This window comes from Pelophylax lessonae (assembly GCF_965119305.1).
Source record: "Pelophylax lessonae genome assembly, chromosome: 2".
NCBI classification, from domain to species: domain Eukaryota; kingdom Metazoa; phylum Chordata; class Amphibia; order Anura; family Ranidae; genus Pelophylax; species Pelophylax lessonae.
This window is the reverse complement of record NC_138769.1, coordinates 452,187,605-452,210,310: the sequence shown is the minus strand read 5'-3', so window position 1 is coordinate 452,210,310 and position 22,706 is coordinate 452,187,605. Positions and strand designations below refer to the sequence as shown.

The window sequence follows — 22,706 nt, the reverse complement described above, 5'->3', positions numbered from 1 at the left end:
GTCCTTCATTCGCTGGGAAGGGGGGAGCAGGGGTGTGTGACACATCCTGAGCTCTGAGGGGTTCATTTTTGGGACCTGTAGTCCATTTTTGGGGGGTTCAGATCCCTAAAAGTAAAGGACCAGTCCAAGCATGAACCCCTCAAAACTCAGGATGTGTCACCCCACCCTCCCAACTAGTGAAGGACTACAGGTCACAGCATGAACCCTGTCTAAAATCGAAGGGTGTGACCTGACCTCCTCTGCTGCCAGCTATCTAAAGGTGTGACCTGACCTCTTCTGCTGCCAGCTCATACTCCACATGACACTATGTTCTAATTCATTCACTGCTCCTGACCAGTGCTGACACAAGGTCATTCATTGCCCAGGGCAAAAATGGCAAACTGCATCCCCCCCTCCGTTTCCCCACTGGGTGAAAAAGGGGATGGGGCTAGTTGTGGTGTAATGTTTGTATATGACAAGCGCTGAAATAGTAGTAAATGCTATGGTACACCACAGGGAAATGAAGAGTTTAAAATCAGTGCACAAACACAGTATAGGGATAACAGTGGCAAGGAAAAAAAACATCCCTGTGTTTGTGGTGTCACCAGAAGGGGAAAAAAAAATGTCCCTGTGTTTGTGGTGTCACCAAAAAAAAAAAAAAAAGAAAAAATTGTCCCTGTGTCTGTGGTGGCACCGAAAGAAAAAAACAACATCCCTGTGTCAGTGGTCTCACTGAGAAAAAAAAAATGCTACTGTGTTTCTGGTATCACTGAAGGTAAAAAAAAAAAAAAATGTCACTGTGTCGGTGGTGTCAGTGTGATAGGCATCTATGTCAGTGGGATGAAGGAGGGGAGCTGCACTCTGAGGTGTACATGGAACTAAAGAGCTCTAGGGCGCTCTAAAGGGAGCTTGTTCAGATGTGCATCTGTGATTGCTTGTGTTTGAGAGGCAGTGAGGGGGCAAGATCACCTCCTCACTGTCCGGTTTAATCCTAAAAATGCTGACCCTTTGTGCTGCAGCCCTGTGCATTGCAGGGCAGTTGTGGTCTAGGCCCATTCATGATCTTATGCCATTCAAGTTTTGCCATGTGTACAGTCCTGAGAGATTGCTTATTCAGCTGGGTGTTTAGGGGTGGTAAAACCATGGCTCAACCACTTGCTTTTACTTCTCCCCACCTGCCTGTGTGAGTCTAAAGGGGTCGGGTGTAAAAACAGGTGGTTGAGCCATTGTTTTACTGCCCCAACCTGTCACATTTATTGGGAAGTATAGTCTGCTGAATGCAACTTGTTTCAGTGCAGTCCCAGATAAGTGCAGTCCCTGATAAGTGTATTCTGACAGGGCTGGGATCTGCTGTCAGAATACAATGTCCCGGCAGGGGATCCTCCATCCACCCCCTTTGCCTGTCAGTGGTAATGTGATCTGAGCTAGTGCATGTGCAGCTCACACCATATTTACACAGTCTACTCTGTGTGCCACTGTGATGCGACTCCCGTGTGTATGCACGGGAGTGATGTCACCGTGGCCTGGCCATTTAAGCGGCCGAGCTTATGAAAACAGGAAGGAAGACTGAGCACAAATTGAATTGCTAGGGAGCTCTGTTTCCAGGCAAGTCTGTCATAATTTGCTAGTATGCGATGCATACTAGTACATTATGACTTAAACATGCAGGGGGATCATTTTGTAACATTTTTATGGGGACTTTGCTACCACTTTTTAAAGGCTGCAGGGCTGTTAGAAGAGATGAAAAATAAGCAGGGATGCAAAAGGTGTTAAGCTGGATACACATACAGTTTTCTTGAGATTTTTTCCTTTAGGTTTACCAAAACCATTTAATATGAGGTAAAACCTAAACACTTTCTCTTTGTTTGCACTCAGGCAGGCCTGTGCAGGGTAAATTTAAAGAAAATCAAACAACAAAAGTTGTATAGTGTGTATATTAGGGCTGAACGATAGTCGATATGATATCGACTATCGTTCTGTGGCCGTAGGCGATATTCATATCGCCGAGGTCACGATATTTGCATAGGCAGGGGGAGGGACTCGGAGGAGGACAGGAGGACTCGCAGACTTCCGTGTTAGGCAGGGACTCGGAGGAGAACTCACACATCCAATCCACTGCAGGCTGCAGCCCGCCCCACACGTTCAGTGAGTCTCACTCTCCGCCCTAGTTTTTTCAATGGCACATTCAGGCAACCAATCACGCCGTGAGCAGCTGCACAGCTAACCAATCACGCGTGCCTGCACACCTGAATGGTTCGCTGTGCCGCTACTCACGGCGTGATTGGCTCCCTGAATGTGCCATTGAGAAAACTAGGGCGGAGAGTGAGACTCACTGAACGTGTGGGGCGGGCTGCAGCCTGCACGAGTGAGTAATGTAATGTATGCGGCTGTGCTCCTTTCTAATCCACCGCTCCAGCCTCCTACCACCACTGCCAGTAGCAGTATATATGTGAAATACAATAAATAATCTATATTAACATGGAGTGTATACAAAAAGGGAAAAGTAGATGTATGTATGTATATGTAGAGGAAAATAAATTATTAATAATTCAGAGGCGATTTATATATTTATATATTAATAATTTATTTTCCTCTACACATATATATATATACATACATACATACATACATAAATACATACATCTACTTTTCCCTTTTTGTATACACACCATGTCAATATAGATTATTTATTGTATTTCACATATATACTGGCAGCACTAATTGTGACGGTACTAACCGTCACTATGTGTGACGGATCACCCTGTCCCTGGATTGTAAACCCCTTTGTGTAATTTTCCTATGAGTTTGGGACATTGCACTTTTATTGCATTTTATTTCCTCTTTATTCATCCTCTGAACAAAGGAAGATGGCAGGACTCATGGCATTGAGTTAATGTAAAGTAATGTTACAGCCCATCCCCTCCCCCCCCCCCCCCCCTCTCCTGTGTGTGGATTCATAATACAGACAATAGCCTGAGCTGAGCTGGGCTGGAGACATCTCTCCGCAGGGGGTGTGCATTAAGACTGCCTGTTTCAAATGTACAAATGTTCAGTTCTCATTGGTTGGTCCTTGTCTCATCCCCCCCCCCCCCCTCCTGCAAGGCTAAGGGGAGTGCCCCTTAGCTGTGTGTAACTGTATGTCTTGGAATGTAATAAACAGTTCCTGTTTTTACCCTCAACTCGGAGCTTTGTCTCGTTTTTGGAGGGGGATTTATTATACAGAAAGCCGTTCGATTGTTTGGGGCTCTCTTTGGATGATTATTCGTATGCTGGTGTGCTACAGGGGTAATTCGTACATGCTGCAAAGGTGGTACATCCACTAAACGGCGGTTTCATTCCTTTTTACGCTGAGGTTCGTAACAATTGGTGGCAAGCGACGAGAACAGCTACCGATGCAGTATGAGGAGCTGAAACGGATTACCCTCAAAAAGTTATTGCAACGTAGAGGACAACCAGCAGGTAATTTAAAGAAAACGAGAGATCATTGCTCAATTGTTGGAGATGGATGCAGCACAAGAAAGGGAGAGAGCTAATGTGACCGGCATCTTGGATTTAACACCCGAGGAAATACAATTTAACCGGGCAGTGCAAATAAGGCTGGCACATTTTGGCCCCAACCCTACAGCTGACATTGTGGAACGAGTGCAAGCAGCGGTAACAGCCCAACTGCAAGCAAGAGGAGCTGCAGCAGCGGAGGCACCCCATAATAATGTGGGAAGAAAGAAGGTACCTTTTGCTGCGTTTAAAACTTTTGTGGAATCTGAGGGGGAGATTGATGGATTTTTGGCAGACTTTGAAAGGCAGTGTACCTTACACAGGGTGCCCACGGACGAATGGGTCACCATCCTCTCTGGGAAATTGTCCGGCCGGGCCAGCGATGCTTTTCGGGCCATCCCAGAGGAGGAAATTATAGATTACCAGGCCGTTAAAAGATGCCCTGTTGGCCAGGTATGCAGTAACGCCAGAAGTATACCGGCGGAGGTTCAGAGAGACCTCCAAGCAAGCGAGTGACTCCTATATGGAGTGGGCATGCAGAGTACACCGTGCAGCAACCCACTGGATGGCAGGATGCCAAGCTGTATCTGGGGAGGAGATCTTACAAGTGTTTATGTTGGAACATTGCTTCAACAAGTTACCTGCCGGGGTCAGAGAATGGGTCCGGGACCGTAAACCCTCCACTTTCCCGAAGCCGCTCGATTGGTAGATGAATATACAGACGCTCGTAAGCTGGATGATAATGTGCCCAAAGCTCCTGCCAGGGTGGAATACCGACAAGCAGCACCCACCAATACTACTATTTACCAGGCTCCAGCACACCGCACCCCGGCTTTGCCTGCAACCGACAGCTATGCCCAGCCACCCCGTTTTAACTCCAGGGATTATTCGCAACCCATCCGGTGCTTTGGATGCAAACAGCTTGGGCACAAAAGGCCGGAGTGCCCGTTGAACACAGCCAACCAGGCGCAGTCATGGAGACGGCCAGCCGGCAGAAATCCACGCAACTACCAGCCTGCTGCTCACTGCATTGAGCAGGAGGAATGTTGGGGCGTCCTCCATGAAGCAGACCCGGTCCAAGCCGTCCACTACTACCATGGCCACAGGCAGCAACAACCTAGCCTCAGACCAATGCTCAAGCCCCGGATTACCAATCTTGGACCACCCCTACCACAGAGAGGGGGGGACTCCTCCAACTCGCAGGCACGCAGATACCAATCCCGCAGTGGGGTACAGTGCTACAGGTGCAAGCAGGTTGGGCACTACCAACGAGACTGTACCCAGAGCAGGGACCAAGCTGCATGGATCCAACCAGGGTCACCCCCTCCAGTAAAGACAACGGTCCCCTACTATCACGCAGAGGCTCCCCCAGTCATACCAATATTCAAACCAACCGAGGTGCAATTGGGTACCCTTCACGAAGCTGACCCAGTGAAAGCCGCTACAGAGAACCGCCAGCACCATTGCCAATCTGTCCAGTTAAACGGAAAGCCTGTGCGAGGTCTCCGAGACACGGGAGCCACTCTCACTTTGGTCAAGCGACATTTGGTCCCAGATGCCGCCTGAACTGGAGGTTCAGTAGTGGTACGGGTAGCAGGGGGAGGGGTGCACCAGATACCCACTGCAAGGGTCCACTTGAATTGGGGTGCTGGGTCAGGTCTGATTGATGTGGGGTTGATACAGGAGCTCCCCACCGATGTCTTACTGGGGAACGACCTAGGCCACTTGACCTCAGCGTTCCTGCCGGTCCAGATCCCGGGCCCACATCACGGAGACCTACTTACATTCTGAGGTCCAGATGCTTGAATGTTTGGATGGAGTACGGTCATATGGGATAGGTTTTGATTTGGGAGGGGAGGGCCATGGCAGATTTACTTGGAACTCCCTGGATTGACTCTTTGGGACTTGTTACCCGACTAATTCAGGCACAGACCAGTTGGAGATCTGGTACCTGGAATTAGTCTACCTTTGGGGGGAAGAGATGTGACGGTACTAACCGTCACTATGTGTGACAGATCACCCTGTCCCTGGATTGTAAACCCCTTTGTGTCATTTTCCTATGAGTTTGGGACATTACACTTTTATTGCATTTTATTTCCTCTTTATTCATCCTCTGAACAAAGGAAGATGGCAGGACTCATGGCATTGAGTTAATGTAAAGTAATGTTACAGCCCATCCCCTCCCCCCCCACTCTCCTGTGTGTGGATTCATGATACAGACAATAGCCTGAGCTGAGCTGGGCTGGAGACATCTCTCCGCAGGGGGTGTGCATTAAGACTGCCTGTTTCAAATGTACAAATGTTCAGTTCTCATTGGTTGGTCCTTGTCTCATCCCCCCCCCCCCCCTTGCAAGGCTAAGGGGAGTGCCCCTTAGCTGTGTGTAACTGTATGTCTTGGAATGTAATAAACAGTTCCTGTTTTTACCCTCAACTCGGAGCTTTGTCTCGTTTTTGGAGGGGGATTTATTATACAGAAAGCCGTTCGATTGTTTGGGGCTTTTTGGATGATTATTCGTATGCTGGTGTGCTACAGGGGTAATTCGTACATGCTGCAAAGGTGGTACATCCACTAAACGGCGGTTTCATTCCTTTTTACGCTGAGGTTCGTAACACCAATCACTTCCTCTTCCTTTTTATAATCTATTATATAACCCCTTCCAGGGTTATATTCTGAAGTGGGCTGCAGCCAACCTCCTTTATATTTCTCCATATAAAGGACGGGTCCCACAATATTGCAATATATATAGTTGGAAAAAAAATATTGCAATATATTTTTTTTCCAATATCGTGCAGGCCTAGTGTATATCCAGCTTTAGACAATGTGTGCGGACTTCTGTGGAATGCCCAGATTTGAGACCTGAGCCTTGCTGATGTGTGAAATGCCAATTTATGTGAGAAGATAGCAGATAGACAAGAACAGCAGAAAGGATAAAGAGAAGGGGGGCGGGGGGATTGGTGTGAGAGCGTCTAATTTACTGCAGGACAGTATCAGTATTTGGGAAAGAGAATATATGTGTAGGAGTGAAGCAGAAGTGTGAAATGACCGGTGTCGCAGGACTGATCAGTGAATGTAACTAGCAAGGAAGGCAGACTGACCCAGGAACAAGATGGCGTTGATAAGACTGGAGAGAGCTTTGTGAAGGAGGAGGGGTGTTATTAAACTGCAGTCAGCAAAAGAGATAAGGCTGAGTTGATGCAGCTCCAGGAGATGGGGAATCCAGACATTGTGCAGAGGGAGAATGACAGTCACTTCTGTCAGTGAGGCAGGAAAAGCAGCTGAAGCTCCCTTGAAACAGAGGAGGAGGAAGATTCTCCTCCACTCTGAATGCTGGGGCCTCGGCCTCACTTTCCTTCTCAGGGCCATGACGTCACTGGTTGGTAGACACTAAGCGGAAGGCGATCCTAGCAACCAGTGCAGACCATAGAGGCCAGCATTGGAACAAACGGTCTCAGCCAGCTGGATCACTCCAAGTAAAGTGGAGCTGCTGCTGCAGTGGCCTTTTCTGGTGCATCAGATCAGCCCAGGGGGAAATTGCCACCGTGCCCAGTTCGCTCCTGGTCATAGGCAGCATTCCTCCTCCAAACAGGGTGAGTTGAGTTGATGCCAAAGAGCTCAAGTTGAAGTCGAAGGGCTGAATCCTATGTTTTATTGCATCAATGGTAAGAATCCCGTGCATGGGAAGATGTGTGAACTTTTGTTTTCTTTTAAATAAAAGTAGGCAGAAAAATCCCTGAAAAAAACGTATTTCTAGCAAGAAGTAAACTCACTGTTTGGCACTACCAATAGGCTACAAAACCCCTAACTTATCACAATATACAGTGCCCTGAAAAAGTATTCATACCCTTTGAAATTTTCCACATTTTGTCATGTTACAACCAAAAATGTAAATGTATTTTATTTTGATTTTATGTGATAGATCAACACAAAGGGGCACATAATTGTGAAGTAGAAGGAAAATTATAAATGGTTTTCAAATTGTTTTACAAATAAATCTGTGAAAAGTGTGGGGGGCATTTGTATTCATCCCCGAGTCAATAGTTTATAGAACCACCTTTCACTGCAATTACAGCCGCATGTCTTTTTGGGGATGTCTCTACTCTCTACCAGCTTTGCACATCTAGAGAGGGACATTTCTGCCCATTCTTTTTTGCAAAATAGCTCACGCTCTGTCAGATTGCATGGAGAGTGTCTGTGAACAGCAATTTTTAAGTCTTGCCACAGATTCTCAATTGGATTTAGGTCTGGACTGTGACTGGGCCATTCTAACACATGAATATGCTTTAATCTAAACCATTCCATTATAGCTCGGGCTGTATGTTTAGGGTCATTGTCCTACTGGAAGGTGAACCTCCACCCCAGTCTCAAATCTTTTGCAGACTCTAAAAGGTTTTCTTCTAAGATTGCCCTGTATTTGGCTCCATCCATTTTCCCATCAACTCCCTGTCCCTGCTGAAGAAAAGCATCCCCATAACATATTTACATAGTAGTTGAGGTTGAATAAAGACATCAGTCCATCCAGTTCAACCTGTACAGGTGTGTGTGTGTCAGTGGCCTGATCATTTCCCTTAACCCTGAATGTTGTGATCTGTGAGATGCACGTCCAAGAGTCTTTTAAAGTAGCCATACTCATATACATACTCATATAAACATGTACAATTGGTTACCACCAACCACATTCTCACCACCCTTACAGTAAAGAACTCCTTATGCAGCTTATGGTTAAACCGCCTCTCCTCTAATCTCATTGTGTGGCCACGTGTCTTCTTGCACTCCTTGAGACTAGATCGTTTTTTACCTATGCTGTGATCGCCATTGAGGTGTTTGTAAATCACTATCATGTCCCCTCTCAGGCGTCTCCTCTTGGTGAAAAGCTGATAATGTCCCCTCCGATTTGTATTTCTTGAAGGCCCTTTTTTTCGCTCTAATAAGCATTTTTACATTACGGTTTATTCACCCTGGTTTGACCTTGGCTCTTCTAAATTTATTTCCCATTGGAATGTACTGTGCGATACTATTGTTTACTAGGTTTCTAAAGCATTCCTATTTTTCCTCCGTGTTCAATGTTTCTAGGGTTAGGTCCCAGTCTATGTTCTCTATTATTGAGCACATTTAACGAAAGTTTGCCTTTCTGAAGATTAGAGTCCTTATATTCCCCTCGTGTCTTGTTGTTCTAGGATTTACTTTAAATGTAATCATCCTGTGATCACTAGAGCCCAAGTTGTCCCGTACTTCTAACATCTGAGATTAGGCCTAAATCCTTCAAAATGAATAGATCTAGCAATGCTTCTTTTCTAGTAGGAGAAACTATCATCTGTGACATGTAGTTGTCCTGTAAGACATTCATGAAATGACGGGCCTTTACTGAGTAAGCTGTCCCTTCTTCCCAGTCAATGTCAGGATAATTGAAGTCCCCCATTACGATGACTTGTCCCTGTTTAGCCGCTATTCCCAACTGTGAAATAAATTCCAGCTCTACCTCCTCGCTTTGGTTGGGCGGCCTATAACATACCCCCACTATAACATGCCACCACCATGTTTCACGGTGAAGATGGTGTGTTCAAGGTGATGTGCAGTGTTAGTTTTCTGCCACACATAGCATTTTGCTTTTAGGCCAAAAAGTTGAATTTTGGTCTCATCTGACCAGAGCACCTTCTTCCACATGTTTGCTGTGTCCCCCACATGGCTGCTCGCAAACTGCAAACAGGACTTCTTATGGCTTTCTTTCAACAATGGCTTTCTTCTTGCCACTCTTCCATAAAGGGCAGATTTGTGGAATGCATGACTAATAGTTGTCCTGTGGACAGATTTCCCCACCTGAGCTGTGGATCTCTGCAGCTCCTCCAGAGTTACCATGGGCCTCTTGGCTGCTTCTCTGATGAATACCCTCCTTGCCCGGCCTGTCAGTTTAGGTGAACGGTCATGTCTTGGTAGGTTTGCAGTTGTGCCATACTCTTTCCATTTTCCCCTGATGGATTGAACAGCACTCCATGAGATGTACAAAGCTTGGGTTATTTATTTATAACCTAACCCTGCTTTACACTTCTCCACAACTTTATCCCTGACCTTCCTGGTGTTTTCCTTGGCCTTCATGTTTGTTCACTAAGGTTCTTTAACAAACCTCTGAAGACTTTGCAGAAGAGCTGTATTTATAATGAGATTAAAATTACACACAGATGGACTCTATTTACTAATTAGGTGACTTCTGAAGGCAATTGGTTCCACTAGATTTTAGTTAGGGGTATCAGAGTAAAGGGGGCTGAATATAAATGCACGCCACATTTTTCACATATTTATTTGTAAAAAAAAATGTGGAAAACCATTTATCATTTTCCTTCCACTTCACAATTATGTGCCACTTTGTGTCGGTCTATCACATAAAATCCAAATAAAATACATTTACATTTTTGGATGTAACGTGATATTATCATTTCAAGGGGTATGAATACTTTTTCAAGGCACTATATATATAAATATATATATATATATATACACACACACACACAAATATAATATATTATATATATATATATATATATATATATATATATATGCATACACACACACACACACACACACACACACACACACATATATACACACACACACACACACACACACACACACTGGATAAATATAAATAAGTAACATACCTGTATATCCATTGACATAAATGGATACACCGTTAAAGATATTAGATGATGTTCCTTCGTTCTGCTGCTGCACTGGGGCGTCCAGACGGAACTGCTGATCTAATTTCTGCACCTTAGCCGAAATATATCCACCCTGGAAAATGAGGGTGCAACATGTTACCATACAGTATGATAAGCAGCATTAAGGCAGCCTATTAGTTTTGAATGCACTGTTTGAGTACAGTACCTTGTTGTAAAGCAAATTGGACAGGTACCTTTTACACACACATGCTTTGTGATGCACTAAACCTTAGGTGTGTTTTTAGCTGCTGTAAAACTGGTTGGGGTGTCAGTCATAACGAATTATCCAACAACGCTCTGTGGTTTGCACTTACCTTGCATTGCAGTAAATGCATGCTTTAACATACCAATGTGAATGGGCCCCTAAAGTTTGGATATAGTAACAAAGAGTTATTAGCTTTACTAAGTTTCTTATTAAGTCTGTTTGCTGTTGAAGTGAATTTCCTCGCAACACCCCCTAGCACACAAGGATTTTAGGTAGAATTTCTACAACATGGACAAAGACAGAAATGAAACCCTAAAGCCTAGTACACACGCAATGATCATCGGCCGACCGATCGTCCGACTTTTGTCCAGAGTGGTGTTTTGTTGGTTGGAATGTGCTCTAGACTGCACACAAATTTTCTCGCTCAACAAAAATCTACTTCAGAAGTGATGTCATGTGTTGGTTTGCTTTCTTTGTGTTCTTTCTTCTCTGAGCATGCCCATAAGATTTTTCCCTGTCGAAATCTGTACTGACTGCACGAAAATCGGACGTGTTTTGACGGAGGACAAAAATTTTATAGCCTGCACACCAGATTTTTTTCGGCCGAAAAGTCAGAGTCGATTGTCGGAAGCATCATATTAATAAGCCGAAAATCGGCAGATCGGTCGTCGGACGAAAATTCCCTGCCGATTTTCAACGCGTGTGTACGAGGCTTTATTCATTGCGCTGATTTCATGGATTCTTGAGTCTTTCATTGATTTTTGAGTAAAAAAAGCAGTGTTTTTTCAGTGCTGGGAGTTTAGCACACAGCACCTCACAGGGATCATGGCTGTTAGTACAAGTCTAAAAATTAAGTAAACAATAAGGGCCTGGTGAAAGGAATTACACAGCGCACATTAATATGTACAATTGTACACACACTCATATTCAAACTACAGCCACCCAATAATGCACACGCAGACAGTAGGGAAGTGTACATGTCTGTTTAAAGCAAGGGGTGTAGATTCTACAACCTTTTAGGAAATGCAAGATAAATCAGGGAGAAGATCTACAAGCCTGTGTTCACCATTGGGTTATTATTATGTAAGTATATACTGTATTTATAGACAAACCTAGCCTAATCAGGAGTAAAAACATAATATGCAGATACAGTGGCATCATATGAAATGAACAGTTTGACTGTGCAGTATAATTTTACTATTAAGGCTTCATGTTTAAGGCAAGAGTTTAGCAGAAACAAAAATTGGGTAAAAAGGCATTGTTTTGCATGCACCTTCACACATTGTAGTTGGTCATTAGCATGCATTAATGGGAGATTGGGCCTAGAGTTAATGTGCATTTATACGTGTTCAGGGGCTTTTGAGTGATTTTTCTGCCTCTAAACTCCTATGTGTGCAGGAACACCTAGGTTAACATGGAGGGGTGTTTAGAGGCAGCATTTTTTAATTCAAGTGTGCACGAGGCCTTAAACTGCACAGTCAGTTACTATTTTACTGTACCACATAAACAATGCTACATACTACATAGTCAATTACACATTGTGAAAAATTATTTCAAGGCCTGTATACATCTTCCTTCTAACAAACCTAGGTTTTATATCCCTGGTGATGATCGAAATAGTAGAATAGTTTAGCGTAATAAATTTCTAGCCTGAATTAATAATCTAACTAATATTAGACAATCATCCAGCAGAAAGATTCTGTCGAGGTCAATGGATATTTGAAAGGGATGAATTGTGTTAGCAAACATTACTGGTGCTACTTATCGAATAGGGGGAACAACAGCGATTGCGGCAGGTTTTCTAATCTGCTCACTTGAATGTACCTACAAACAGATGGTCAATAAGGTTAGGGGCCTCCTATAGGCATGGAGGGGGGCAGCTTCTGTCGGATGGGCATCCTGGAAAACCAGCAGCCGACCGACTCCCAATCAACGATCTCAACCAATGGCAGAGAGCGCTGATCAGAGTGTTCTGGCGAGGGAGCCGTCCGCCTGTCAGAACACAACAGCTCAGCGGGGGAGATCACTATACTAACTTTGCAAGGTAAACAATGATTTGTAGTTGAAAGACCTGATGCTCTAGTTAAGACATACCCAGGCACTCCAGCCATCACTGTTGCTGACATGATTCCTCCATCCTCCTCGACGCATTGTGCAGCTTCTGTAAAAAAAAAAAAAATCTATATATAGATTATATATATCACACACACAAACACACACATTAATCATTTGTCAAAGTACTCTTAAAGGCATAACTTATTTGGATAGACAGAGAAGAGGTATTAGAATCCCTGTAACTTTTGAATTACGGTCTGTGCCCCGTTATGGAAGTTCACCCCCTCTATTTGCCCTTTTTATTCTTATCACCAAAAGTAAAAGTAAATGAAAATCCCAAATTCTGGGTTGACTCCAAGACAGTAATAGAAAGATATTCTTCCAATAAGGACACTAGTTCTGGTGACCCTGGGATTCCCTCAGTGTGGAGGGATTTCTTCTCACTTCCTGTTTAGGCTATGGGACAGGAAGTGAAAGGAAATTTCCCCTATGCGACACAGATGGCAAAAAAAATGACAGGGGTTTTAACCCTCCTTAACCATATCCAAAACATTTGCCTTTAGTTATGCTTTTATTATTTTAATAGCAATAAATTATTAGGTTTCATTTTCTAACAGTGTTATTTTTTAAAAATGTTGTGCTTCCTGCACGCAGGAACAAGTATTCTATCAAACAGTAAAGACTATGGAATACAAGTTCTACAAGATTACACCTTATTCAAGTCTATACCCCTCAGCACGTTGCACTGCCTAAAAATGATAGCGGTTTGCATTTTAACGTGATGCACCGCAACCCTCCTCAGTGCAGTGTTATGGTGTGAACAGGGCACAAAAAGACCAACTGATAGTGGGAATGAGCCCTTAGGAAATGAATCACCAAATACCACATCAGGAGCCAAATCTTACATAGATACTAATTGTATCAAACACACAGGTAACAGTTTAATCTAAGAGGAGACCTTCTTGAGCTCAGCATCTATGATGATAATCTTCCCAACAACATTTTACTGGTAAGAGGTTACGAGATAATTTTCTTTTCTTACCACAGAATAAAAATAACAAAAAACAAAATAATAAATCCAGTTGGCAAAACATATATTTTTTGTAAATCCGGCCAGCATTTGCACTGAATTTCTCTTCATTCTACCTTTTTCACTTATCTCCACCTATACAACGCATTCCCTGGGTTCAGGTGACATTTCAAGCTTTAATTTACAGTAAAGGCATTTGCATTTCTGTCCATTCAATTGAGTCCATTTACACAGCTCCTTACTATTTACTCTCTGGATACAGTAGTGTCCCCTGACAGGACAGTGAAGGAGCAGCAGATGACTGAAGATGTAATACTTCTGCACATTTTTCATTAAGGTAAAAATCCTTAACCCTTAACAACTACAAGTATTCATATGCATTATGTAAACCTGCACAGTAAGGTTTTTGTCAAAATAGATTTGGCAATTACGGTCTTATCTAGTAAAAGTCACTGGCTTGCTCTTACTTAGCGCTGTTTCCTTGAACATCCTGGGGAGTGTTAACAATGGCTGTAACTAAAAGGTCACCCAACCGATTCACTGCATTCCAAAGAAAAGAAAATGCAGAAAAACAAATCACTTACATTTGTTAAATATGTTTTTTATTCCCTGCTAAACTGGCCGAGATTTGATCCATCTATGGCCAGCTTTAGTCCTCTCTGTTAACTTCTGCCTTCTTTGTAGCCTCATTGTGAGAGCAGAATTATCTGTCCATCATCTTTTCTTAAGATAGACAACATATAAAATCCATCCATAAGTATAGGAAACAAAGAAGGTGTGTAGGTCTAGCGCATTATCCTCAAAACATGTTTTATTGAATAGTCTAAAACAGATGTGAATGTACTCACAACAAACCAATGCTTTCATCATAGCTTAGACAGAACATCATCTGCTTAAGTCCATAAAGCCCTCCATAGACGGATCAAAAGAATTTCCATCCATCTTTGGGCAGGCTGGTTGTACTGAAGTCAATCTATCAATCAACTTCAGGACAACCAGCCTGTAGGGATTTTTCATTCGATCACTGCCGGCAGCTATAGCAGCCAGCAGTAAACCTTGGACGGCTGGGAAAACCTCCCACTGTCAGAATACAATTGCACAGCAGGAGCACTCACTGTGCTGATAGAGGAAATTGAGGTATTTTCCTATCTTCATCCAGTTGTTGAAAGAAAGTAAATTGCATAATGCATAGCCTGCCAGAGGATTCAGTGGGCTTGATTTATTAAAGTCAAATAGACTGTGAACTTTGCAAGTACAGTTGCATGTATTTTCCATAGAGCTTAGTGAATGTGGTGAAATTTTACCTTGTAAAGAATATCCAATCGAGTGCAAGGAAAATTAAAAAAAAAAAGACAGCAATTTTACTTGCACATCTGGATGATGGCAATCAGTAGAACTTCACCACACTCATTAGGCTCTGGGGGAAATGAGTGCATCTCCACCTGCAAAGTGCACAGTCTTGTTGCCTTTAGTAAATCAACCCCAGCGTAGGATACTCAAACAAGGTGCTAAGAGGCTTGCAATTCCTTTAACTGTGGTGTCAGACTAGGTTCACATCGATCCAGGTTGTGGTTGAAGAGTTTTTTTGGCGCATTTTTGAACACACGTTTTTGATATGCTTTGCTGGGTTTTTTCTTTTTTGTTTTTTGGGCTAATAGGAAAGTATGACAGTTCTGTTCATGGGGTACAACTTTAATGTGACTTTATACTCTCTTGCACTCCAGTAGCATCAAAGTAGTGCAGGAACCTTTATATATCCAAAGTAGCCTGTTAGGGCAAAGGGCTAGGGTTTAGGACTAGGGTTAAAACTTAGTGCTTAGTGTTAGGGTTAAATGTTAGGGTTAGATCGCTAGGGTTACCATTAAAGTGTTTGTTACACTAAAAAAAAAAAAAAAAATTATATATATATATATATATATATATATATAGCAATCCTGTTTCCTTATAGCAGGTTAAACAGTACAGTGCTTGTGCTGTCTAACTGGCCCCTCTGGAAACTGTAAAAAATACCTGGCACTTCCTGTGTCCCCCACTGTGTGCTGACCCGGATAATCATGGTCTGCCTGCGTGCCTCCATCATCCGCAGCTCTTCTCCCCCATCCCTGCCTGTAAGCTTTGTGTGTCTGTGTCTCTGTCAAGCTCATCCCCGATGCCAATAATAAAATAGTAAAATGTCACTGCCATCCCCTCCCTTTTAAGCTCCCATCCTGCACTGTACATTTGTAAGAAACAAAGCCTTTAAATACCTTTTTGTGAAGTATCTTCAGGCCAGTCATGTGACTCCCAGCCACTCTGCTATTAGTATCCAGGGCTACAGTGGGATGAGCTGAGCATCCAGCTCAGTGGTCACGTGACTCCCGGCTGACCGTCAGAGGGAAAGCTCAGCTCCTCCTGCTGTAGCCCTGAATAGTAATAGCGGAGCGACTGGGAGTCACGTGACAAGCCTAAAGGCACTTCACAAAAAGGTATTTAGAGTCATTATTTCTTACAAACAGTTATACAGTGCAGGGGCTGGCAGCAAGACAATAGTTTAGGGTTACAAAACCCTTTAACCATTAGGGTTAGAGTTAGTGGTAATTGTTAGGGTTAGCAATCTAACCCTAACATTTAACTGTAACCCTAGTCCTTAATCTTAACAAGCTACTTTGGATACAAAGGTTACTTCACTACTTTGATGCTACTCGAGTGTAAAGCCGCAAAAAAGTCACACTCCATGAACAGAACTGTCATACTTTCCTATTAGCCAAAAAAAAAACATGCAAAATGCAAAAAAAATGTAACACTTGCTTTTTTGGTGCAGCTTCATTAAAGCGGAGTTCCACCCTGAAAATTTGTTTTTTTCACTGTACACTTGCTCCAAATTACCTGTAAAACAATTGGATAATTAATTTTTTTTTTTATTTACTTACCTTGTTTTTAAAGAAAATATACTTACCTTCCTTCCACTTCCTCCCTCTGCGGCCACGGCCCACCGTCACTTCCTTCTTGCATTGACTCCTGGGAGCTGAACGTCATCGCTCCCAGAAGCTGTGCAGGGATGACACGCCTGCGCCGGAACTGACGAGCGGGGCCGGTGCAGGGCATTCTGGGACCAAAGAGGACGCCCTGGCTTCAGCTGCCCACACCTGAGATGGCAGCGCTGGACAAGAAATTTTCAAGGTAAGTATTTCTTCTAAAAGGTAAGTGCAACCTGGGACAGTGCAGAGGCTATCCATTCTGAAATGAGCTAGCCCTGACTGTCCCGGGGGTATTTTTATCTAAGAAAAAATTTTCAGACCGGAACTCCGCTTTAAAGTCTGTTACACTCATGGGGGAAAAAAAAGTCCCTGACCCTTTCCAAAACACACACACCAGCTCCGAATGCACAGATGTGAACTTGACGCAAAAGGAAACCAAGTTAAATAGACTAAAGCCTCGTACACAAGCATCGAAAATTGGCCGGGAATTTTCGGCCAACGTCCGATCTGCTGATTTTCGGCTTGTTAGTATGATGCTTCCGACAACCAACTCCGACTTTCCAGCCGAAAAAATCTGGTGTGCAGACTATAAAATTTTTGTCTGCCATCAAAACACGGCCGATTTCGTGCAGTCAGTAGAGATTTCGACAGGGAAAAATCTTATGAGCAAGACTGGGCATGCTCAGAGAAGAAAAAACACAAAGAAAGCAAACCAACACGACATCACTTCTGAAGTAGAATTTTGTCAGACGAGAAAATTCGTGTGCAGTCTAGAGCACATTCCAACCAACAAAACACCACTCTGGACAAAAGTCGGACGATCGGTCGGCCGATAATCGTGGCGTGTATACGGGGCTTAAGAAGAGGACTGAGAAACATTGGCTGAATACCAAATCTCAATCACCCAGCGCTCTGCACTCCAGATATACCATGTGCACAACTATCAATAGGTTAGAAATTAAAAGCTGCCACCCAATATATAAAACAGTATAACCAAGATGCATATCAAAAGAACATAGTCAATTAACCACTTGCCGACCAGTCACTGGGACTGTACTGCGGCAAAGTGGCTCGATTCCGTCCAGCGACGTAGACCTACGTCGCTGGACTCCTCCCCTTGTGGGCGGCGCTTGCGCGCCTGCCGGAGGCTCGCTCCCGCTGTTTTCAGTCACAGCGGGAGTCGGGCCAGGGGAGGAGGAGCAGCGGCGATCACCGCCGCTCTTCCCCGATCGTCGGGGAATCGAGTCTGGAGATCCGCCCGCTTGTGTAAACAGAGCAGGCGGGTCACCTAAGTGACAAACAGTGACAGATTGCAGGGTTCAGCATAGCTGAACATGCGATCTGTCCCTGTGTCACTCAGTCACCTCCCCCCACACACGTCAGTAAGCACCAGGCATACATTAACCCCTCCCTCTCCAATAAAATTAACCCCTTCCCTGCCAGTGTCATTTTTACAGTAACAGTGCATATTTATAGCACTGATTACTGCAGTAATGTCACTGGTACCCCCAAAAGTGTCAAAAATGTCAGTCAAGGGTCCGATCTGTCCGCCGCAATGTCGCAGTCCCGCAAAAAAAATAAAATTGCAGATCGCCGCCATTACTCTTTAAAAAAAAAAAAAAAAAAAGACAGAAATCTTTCCCTTAGTTCGTTAACGCAATAACTTTTGCGCAAACCAATCAAAATACGCTTATTGTGATTTTTTTTTTTTACCAAACATAAGTAGCAGAAAACAAATTGGCCAAAAATGTAAAAAAATTTTGATTTTTACATTTTTTTGGGGGAATTTCATATAAAAAAATGTGAAAAATATTGTTATTTTTTCAAAATTTACGCTCATTTTTTTGTTTATAGCGCAAAAAGTAAAAATCGCACAGGTGATCAAATACCACCAAAAGAAAGCTCTGTTTGTGGGAAAAACAGGACGTAAATTTTGTTTGGGTACAGCGTCGCACAACCGCGCAATTGTCAGTTAAAGTCGCACAGCGCCGAATCGCAAAAAGTGGCCTGGACGTAAGACAGCAAAATCCTCCGGTGGTAAAGTGGTTAATATCCATAAGCAGCGCTGCTTATGGATATTAAATTGACTATGTTCTTTTGATATGCATCTTGGTTATAACGTTAAATAGACTGTAGTGCGATTCTGCAAAACGCACTACAATAAAACGTATAGGTGTGAACCAAGGGTCAAAGGAGATCGGATATTTCTGAATCTTTATTGTCCAACTGACATTGACACAGACATGGCGGGTGGATGTAATTGACGTTTGTGCAAAAATCAATAACAACAGATTGCAATTTAAAAAAAAAAAAAAGATGTAAAAGGGAGAGACGCCGCAGCAGATGGAGGGTATTACCAAATAAATAATAAAGTGTGACAAATGGCTGTGGAGGCCTCTAATCTTCTCACAGCAAAGGGTTGGAGCGATGCAGCTGCCAGCAAAGCCAGAGCACTACAAAGCCTCTGAGAGCAGGATGATGGCTCCTAAATATACCCCAGTGAGTGAGTGTCGTCTAGTGACATCCCCTATGTTATGTGACACAATGGGAGGGGGTGGTGTACACTATCCATGTACACCTTAGAGAAGACACAAAGGAATTGTGAATTAAACTGAAAACAGACAGTATACAGGAGGTCTGACAGATGTAGCCAAAAAAAATCAAGATTTATTACTGTATCAAATTGCAGAGCTTATACACAGTAAATTCCTAGGGGGAAAAAAAAAAGAGAAGGAGCATGAATCTTAGTAAAGAAATGACATGTCATTGTTAGAACACTGCAGCAAGGGAAGTGAGTGGTGAATACAGAAAGCCCCATAGAGATCAGGCAGTGTAAATAAGAGGGGCCAGCTGCATGTCCCAGGCTGTCAGTAGGTCGGCCTGTGCTGAGTCCGTGCAGTGCATGCCGATGTCAGGCCTGGCTAGCCGCTCAGCGGCACTTGTCATTGTTTTTAGCCCTGCAGCAGGCTGAGTGGGCGGAGCCAGGGGAGGATAAGAGGGTGGGTGGGTGTACCCCCCGCCCGTGGTGTCTCCTCAGTAACACAACACTCCCTGAGACAGAGAGAGAGGAGCGGGTCATCCCAGGCCACCTCCTGCAGTATAGCGCTAAGCAGACGTGCTTCTCCGCTCTGCTGTATCATGTGCGCCCCTACCTACCTTACGCACTCCCCTCACACCGTATACAGCGCTCTGACACGTCGGTCAGTGTCGGCTTCAGTGCGCTTACCTTCCTCCCAGTGTGTGACCAGCATTCCCGGAGTGACGGCAGCTGTCACGGTGTGCCGGCCGGGGTCATGGAGGAGAGAGGCCGCCGTCCCTTCACCGTGGTAGTGTCCCCAGCGGCTGGTCCCGGGAGGTGTGTGTCCCCCTTCAGGCAGCGCTTCCTGTGTGTCACTGGAGCTGTCTCTCCCGCCTTCTGTCTGCGCCTCCTACCGGGCCCTGCCTGCTCTCCCTCCCAGCGCTGCTCTTCAACTAGCTTTATTCCGACTCCGCACAACGAACACAGACTCTCTAACAGGCTACATATAAAAACCTAATACACACTATTAGAAAATCATACGAAAATATCTGTACTGGGAATGATCTTTTGATTTTCTGTGCATAATGCCTGCTACACACAATGTTGCATGCTAGTCTCATATTGAAAATGAAGAGTTTACTAAAGTTACGAAAATTCTCGTACGACAGTGCCAACAATTTGGAAGTGATGTAATGTGTTGTATTGTATTTTGTTTTTTTTTTCAATCAATAGTTTTTATTAAGATTCAAATATAGATGAAAAACATAAAATCACATTAACAGAATGTGGAATAAGTAAAGAAAATAACCACAACAAGGTAGAATACTATCCAAAAGTAGATGGTACAGTATACAAGTATTAATATAAACTTCATAAAAGTGCAGATACATCATGTACGTAAATGTTAATACAGTTCATACCGATGCAGAGAGAAGACAAGAGGTGTTGAACCACCCCGACCCAGAACCCTTAGGGGAACAATGTCACTGGGTTGTATTGTATTTTGGAACGACTAATGTACTGATTACATGTATGTACGGAAAACATTTTTGTGCTTGTCCCATGATCAGATAGTATCAGATGAACTGTCATCAGGTTTCAAATGCTGTGTACTATCAGAATATCATACGATCGCTTCAAAAGCGGTATTTTTCATTTTAGATTTTGTGGGGATTTCAGAGACTTGGTTTGACAGCTCTCATGATTGCCTGGCGACCATTCAGGGGTATTTATTCTCTATCTCGCAGAGATAGAGAAGGAAGAAAAGGGGGAGGGGTATGTCTTAAGAATAGTGACCAGGTAAATATGAGAGACGATAAATATATAAATAAGTTGCGCTAAAAAATGAGTAATAATATTGAAAAATATTAATCAAATTGTGAAATAAAGGAAACCAAAAGTGATGGTGATAAACCATACACTAGGCTGTGTGAAACCACAAATGTTCATTAAAAATAAATCCAAAAATCTGGAGTCTGTATAAATCCAAGGTGAAATGGTGAAGCCACTAGGTGTACAAACTTCTTACCAAATGCAGGTAAATAATACGCCAAATCTCAAGATAACAATTCTGGTCGAACAGCTCCAAAATGACTCCTCAGATTTGTATGATGTCTCAGTAGTCAAATGCCAAGTGCATGTAAAAAAGAATAATAACTTCCATAGCGTAATATTGTGTCATCCAGTGATAACAATGATAGTGTGAATCACCCAAAGTGTGTACCACCACCGATGCTAACTGCTTACCAAACATGCAATGAATCGGAGTGAAAAGTGACACCAACACCCTTAGATCCAATCTACTTACTGAAAGGAAGATAGAACTAGCCAGAAGTCAAGAAGGGAGCAACCTAGATTGGCCCAATAAGGTTAAAAGGGACTACCACCAACACCACAGCCGCTTACCAGACAACGGTAAAAAGATTGCCAATATCGGTCTGTTGGGGATGTCCTCCAAAGGTGGCCAGGGTGACTGAGCAAGATTCTCCAAAATGATCCAAAGTAATCCAATGGCAAGGTTATGCAGAAAAAAAGCGCTCCATAGTGTAAAACCATAAATTTAATGATTAAAATAAAGGAGAGCAACTTACAGACATAGAAAATGGATAAGCGTGGGTTTGAATAAGCCGCCAGTCGGCTCTTCTGCCCGTCCTCAGGCTCGTAGTGGTGACGGCGCTTTGTTTTTTCTGCATAACCTTGCCATTGGATGCGACCACTACTGTGTATCCCTGCCGATTGTTTCTCGGATGTTTGTAAGTACCATTCTTTTAATGTAATAAAGATTTATCAGACGGTACTACCCTATGTGAGCCCTTTATTCCCCATACATACCCGTGGATAAACTTAACCTAAGGATAGGGTGACGAGGACTCGGGCAGGCTACAGGACAGGACTCGTGTCCATTGGACCATCCAGGGAGACCGGAGGGGGACTTAGAGAATAATATACCCAAGGCTCGGTACCCCTGTAGGGGTGATTAATTCTGGTGAGTGCGGTCCTGGGGGTGCGGGGAGCACCGAGTGATTACCTGGGTTTTGGGCACCTTTAAAGAAATACATAGAAGCACCTGCACCGGTCATTTTTTTCTGAAAATTGGTTGCACTGATTACTTATGGACTATTCATATATGTGGGATTATCGAGTTTAACCGCTTCCATACAGAGCAGTTACACCCCCTTCCTGCCCAGACCAATTTTCAGCTTTCAGCACTCTCACACTTTGAATGACAATTGCTCAGTCATGCTACACTGTAACCAAACAAAATTTTTATCATTTTTTTCACACAAATAGAGCTTTCTTTTGGTGGTATTTGATCACAACTGGGGTTTTTTTTTTTCGTGATATATGCAAAAAAAGAGCAAAAATTTTGAAAAAAAAACACCTTTTTTTCGTTTCAATTATGAAATTTTGCAAAAAATAAATTTTTCTTCATACATTTGGGCCAAAATGTATACTGCTACATGTCTCTGGTAAAATTAACCCAAATTAGTGTATATTATTTAGTCTGTGTGAAAGTTATTGAGTCTAGAAGCTATGGTACCAATTACTGAAAATTGATCACACCAGATGTACTGACTGCCTATCTCCTTTCTTGAGGCCCTGAAATGTCAGGACAGTACAAATACCAACCAAATGACCCCTTTTTGTAAAGTAGACAGTCCAAGGTATTTAGTAAGAGGCATGGTGAGTTTTTTGAAGTTGTAATTTTTTCCCACAATTCTTGGGAAAATGAAGAAAAATTTTTTTTTCTTTTTT

At 43.3% G+C, this 22,706-nt stretch overlaps 1 protein-coding gene across 1 annotated transcript in view; it reads right to left on the bottom strand.

The window, feature by feature from the left end:
- Positions 1-19,908, bottom strand: part of REV1 (REV1 DNA directed polymerase) — a 119,555-nt gene extending 99,647 nt beyond the window's left edge. Inside the window, exons 1-3 of the mRNA XM_082247162.1 lie at positions 19,659-19,908; positions 12,485-12,548; positions 10,126-10,258 (exon numbers count right to left, since the gene is read on the bottom strand). Coding sequence (XP_082103288.1) covers positions 10,126-10,258; positions 12,485-12,541 — 190 coding nt within the window. The 5' untranslated portion in view covers positions 12,542-12,548; positions 19,659-19,908. The remainder of the gene's footprint in view (positions 1-10,125; positions 10,259-12,484; positions 12,549-19,658) is intronic.
- Positions 19,909-22,706: the final 2,798 nt, after the last annotated feature.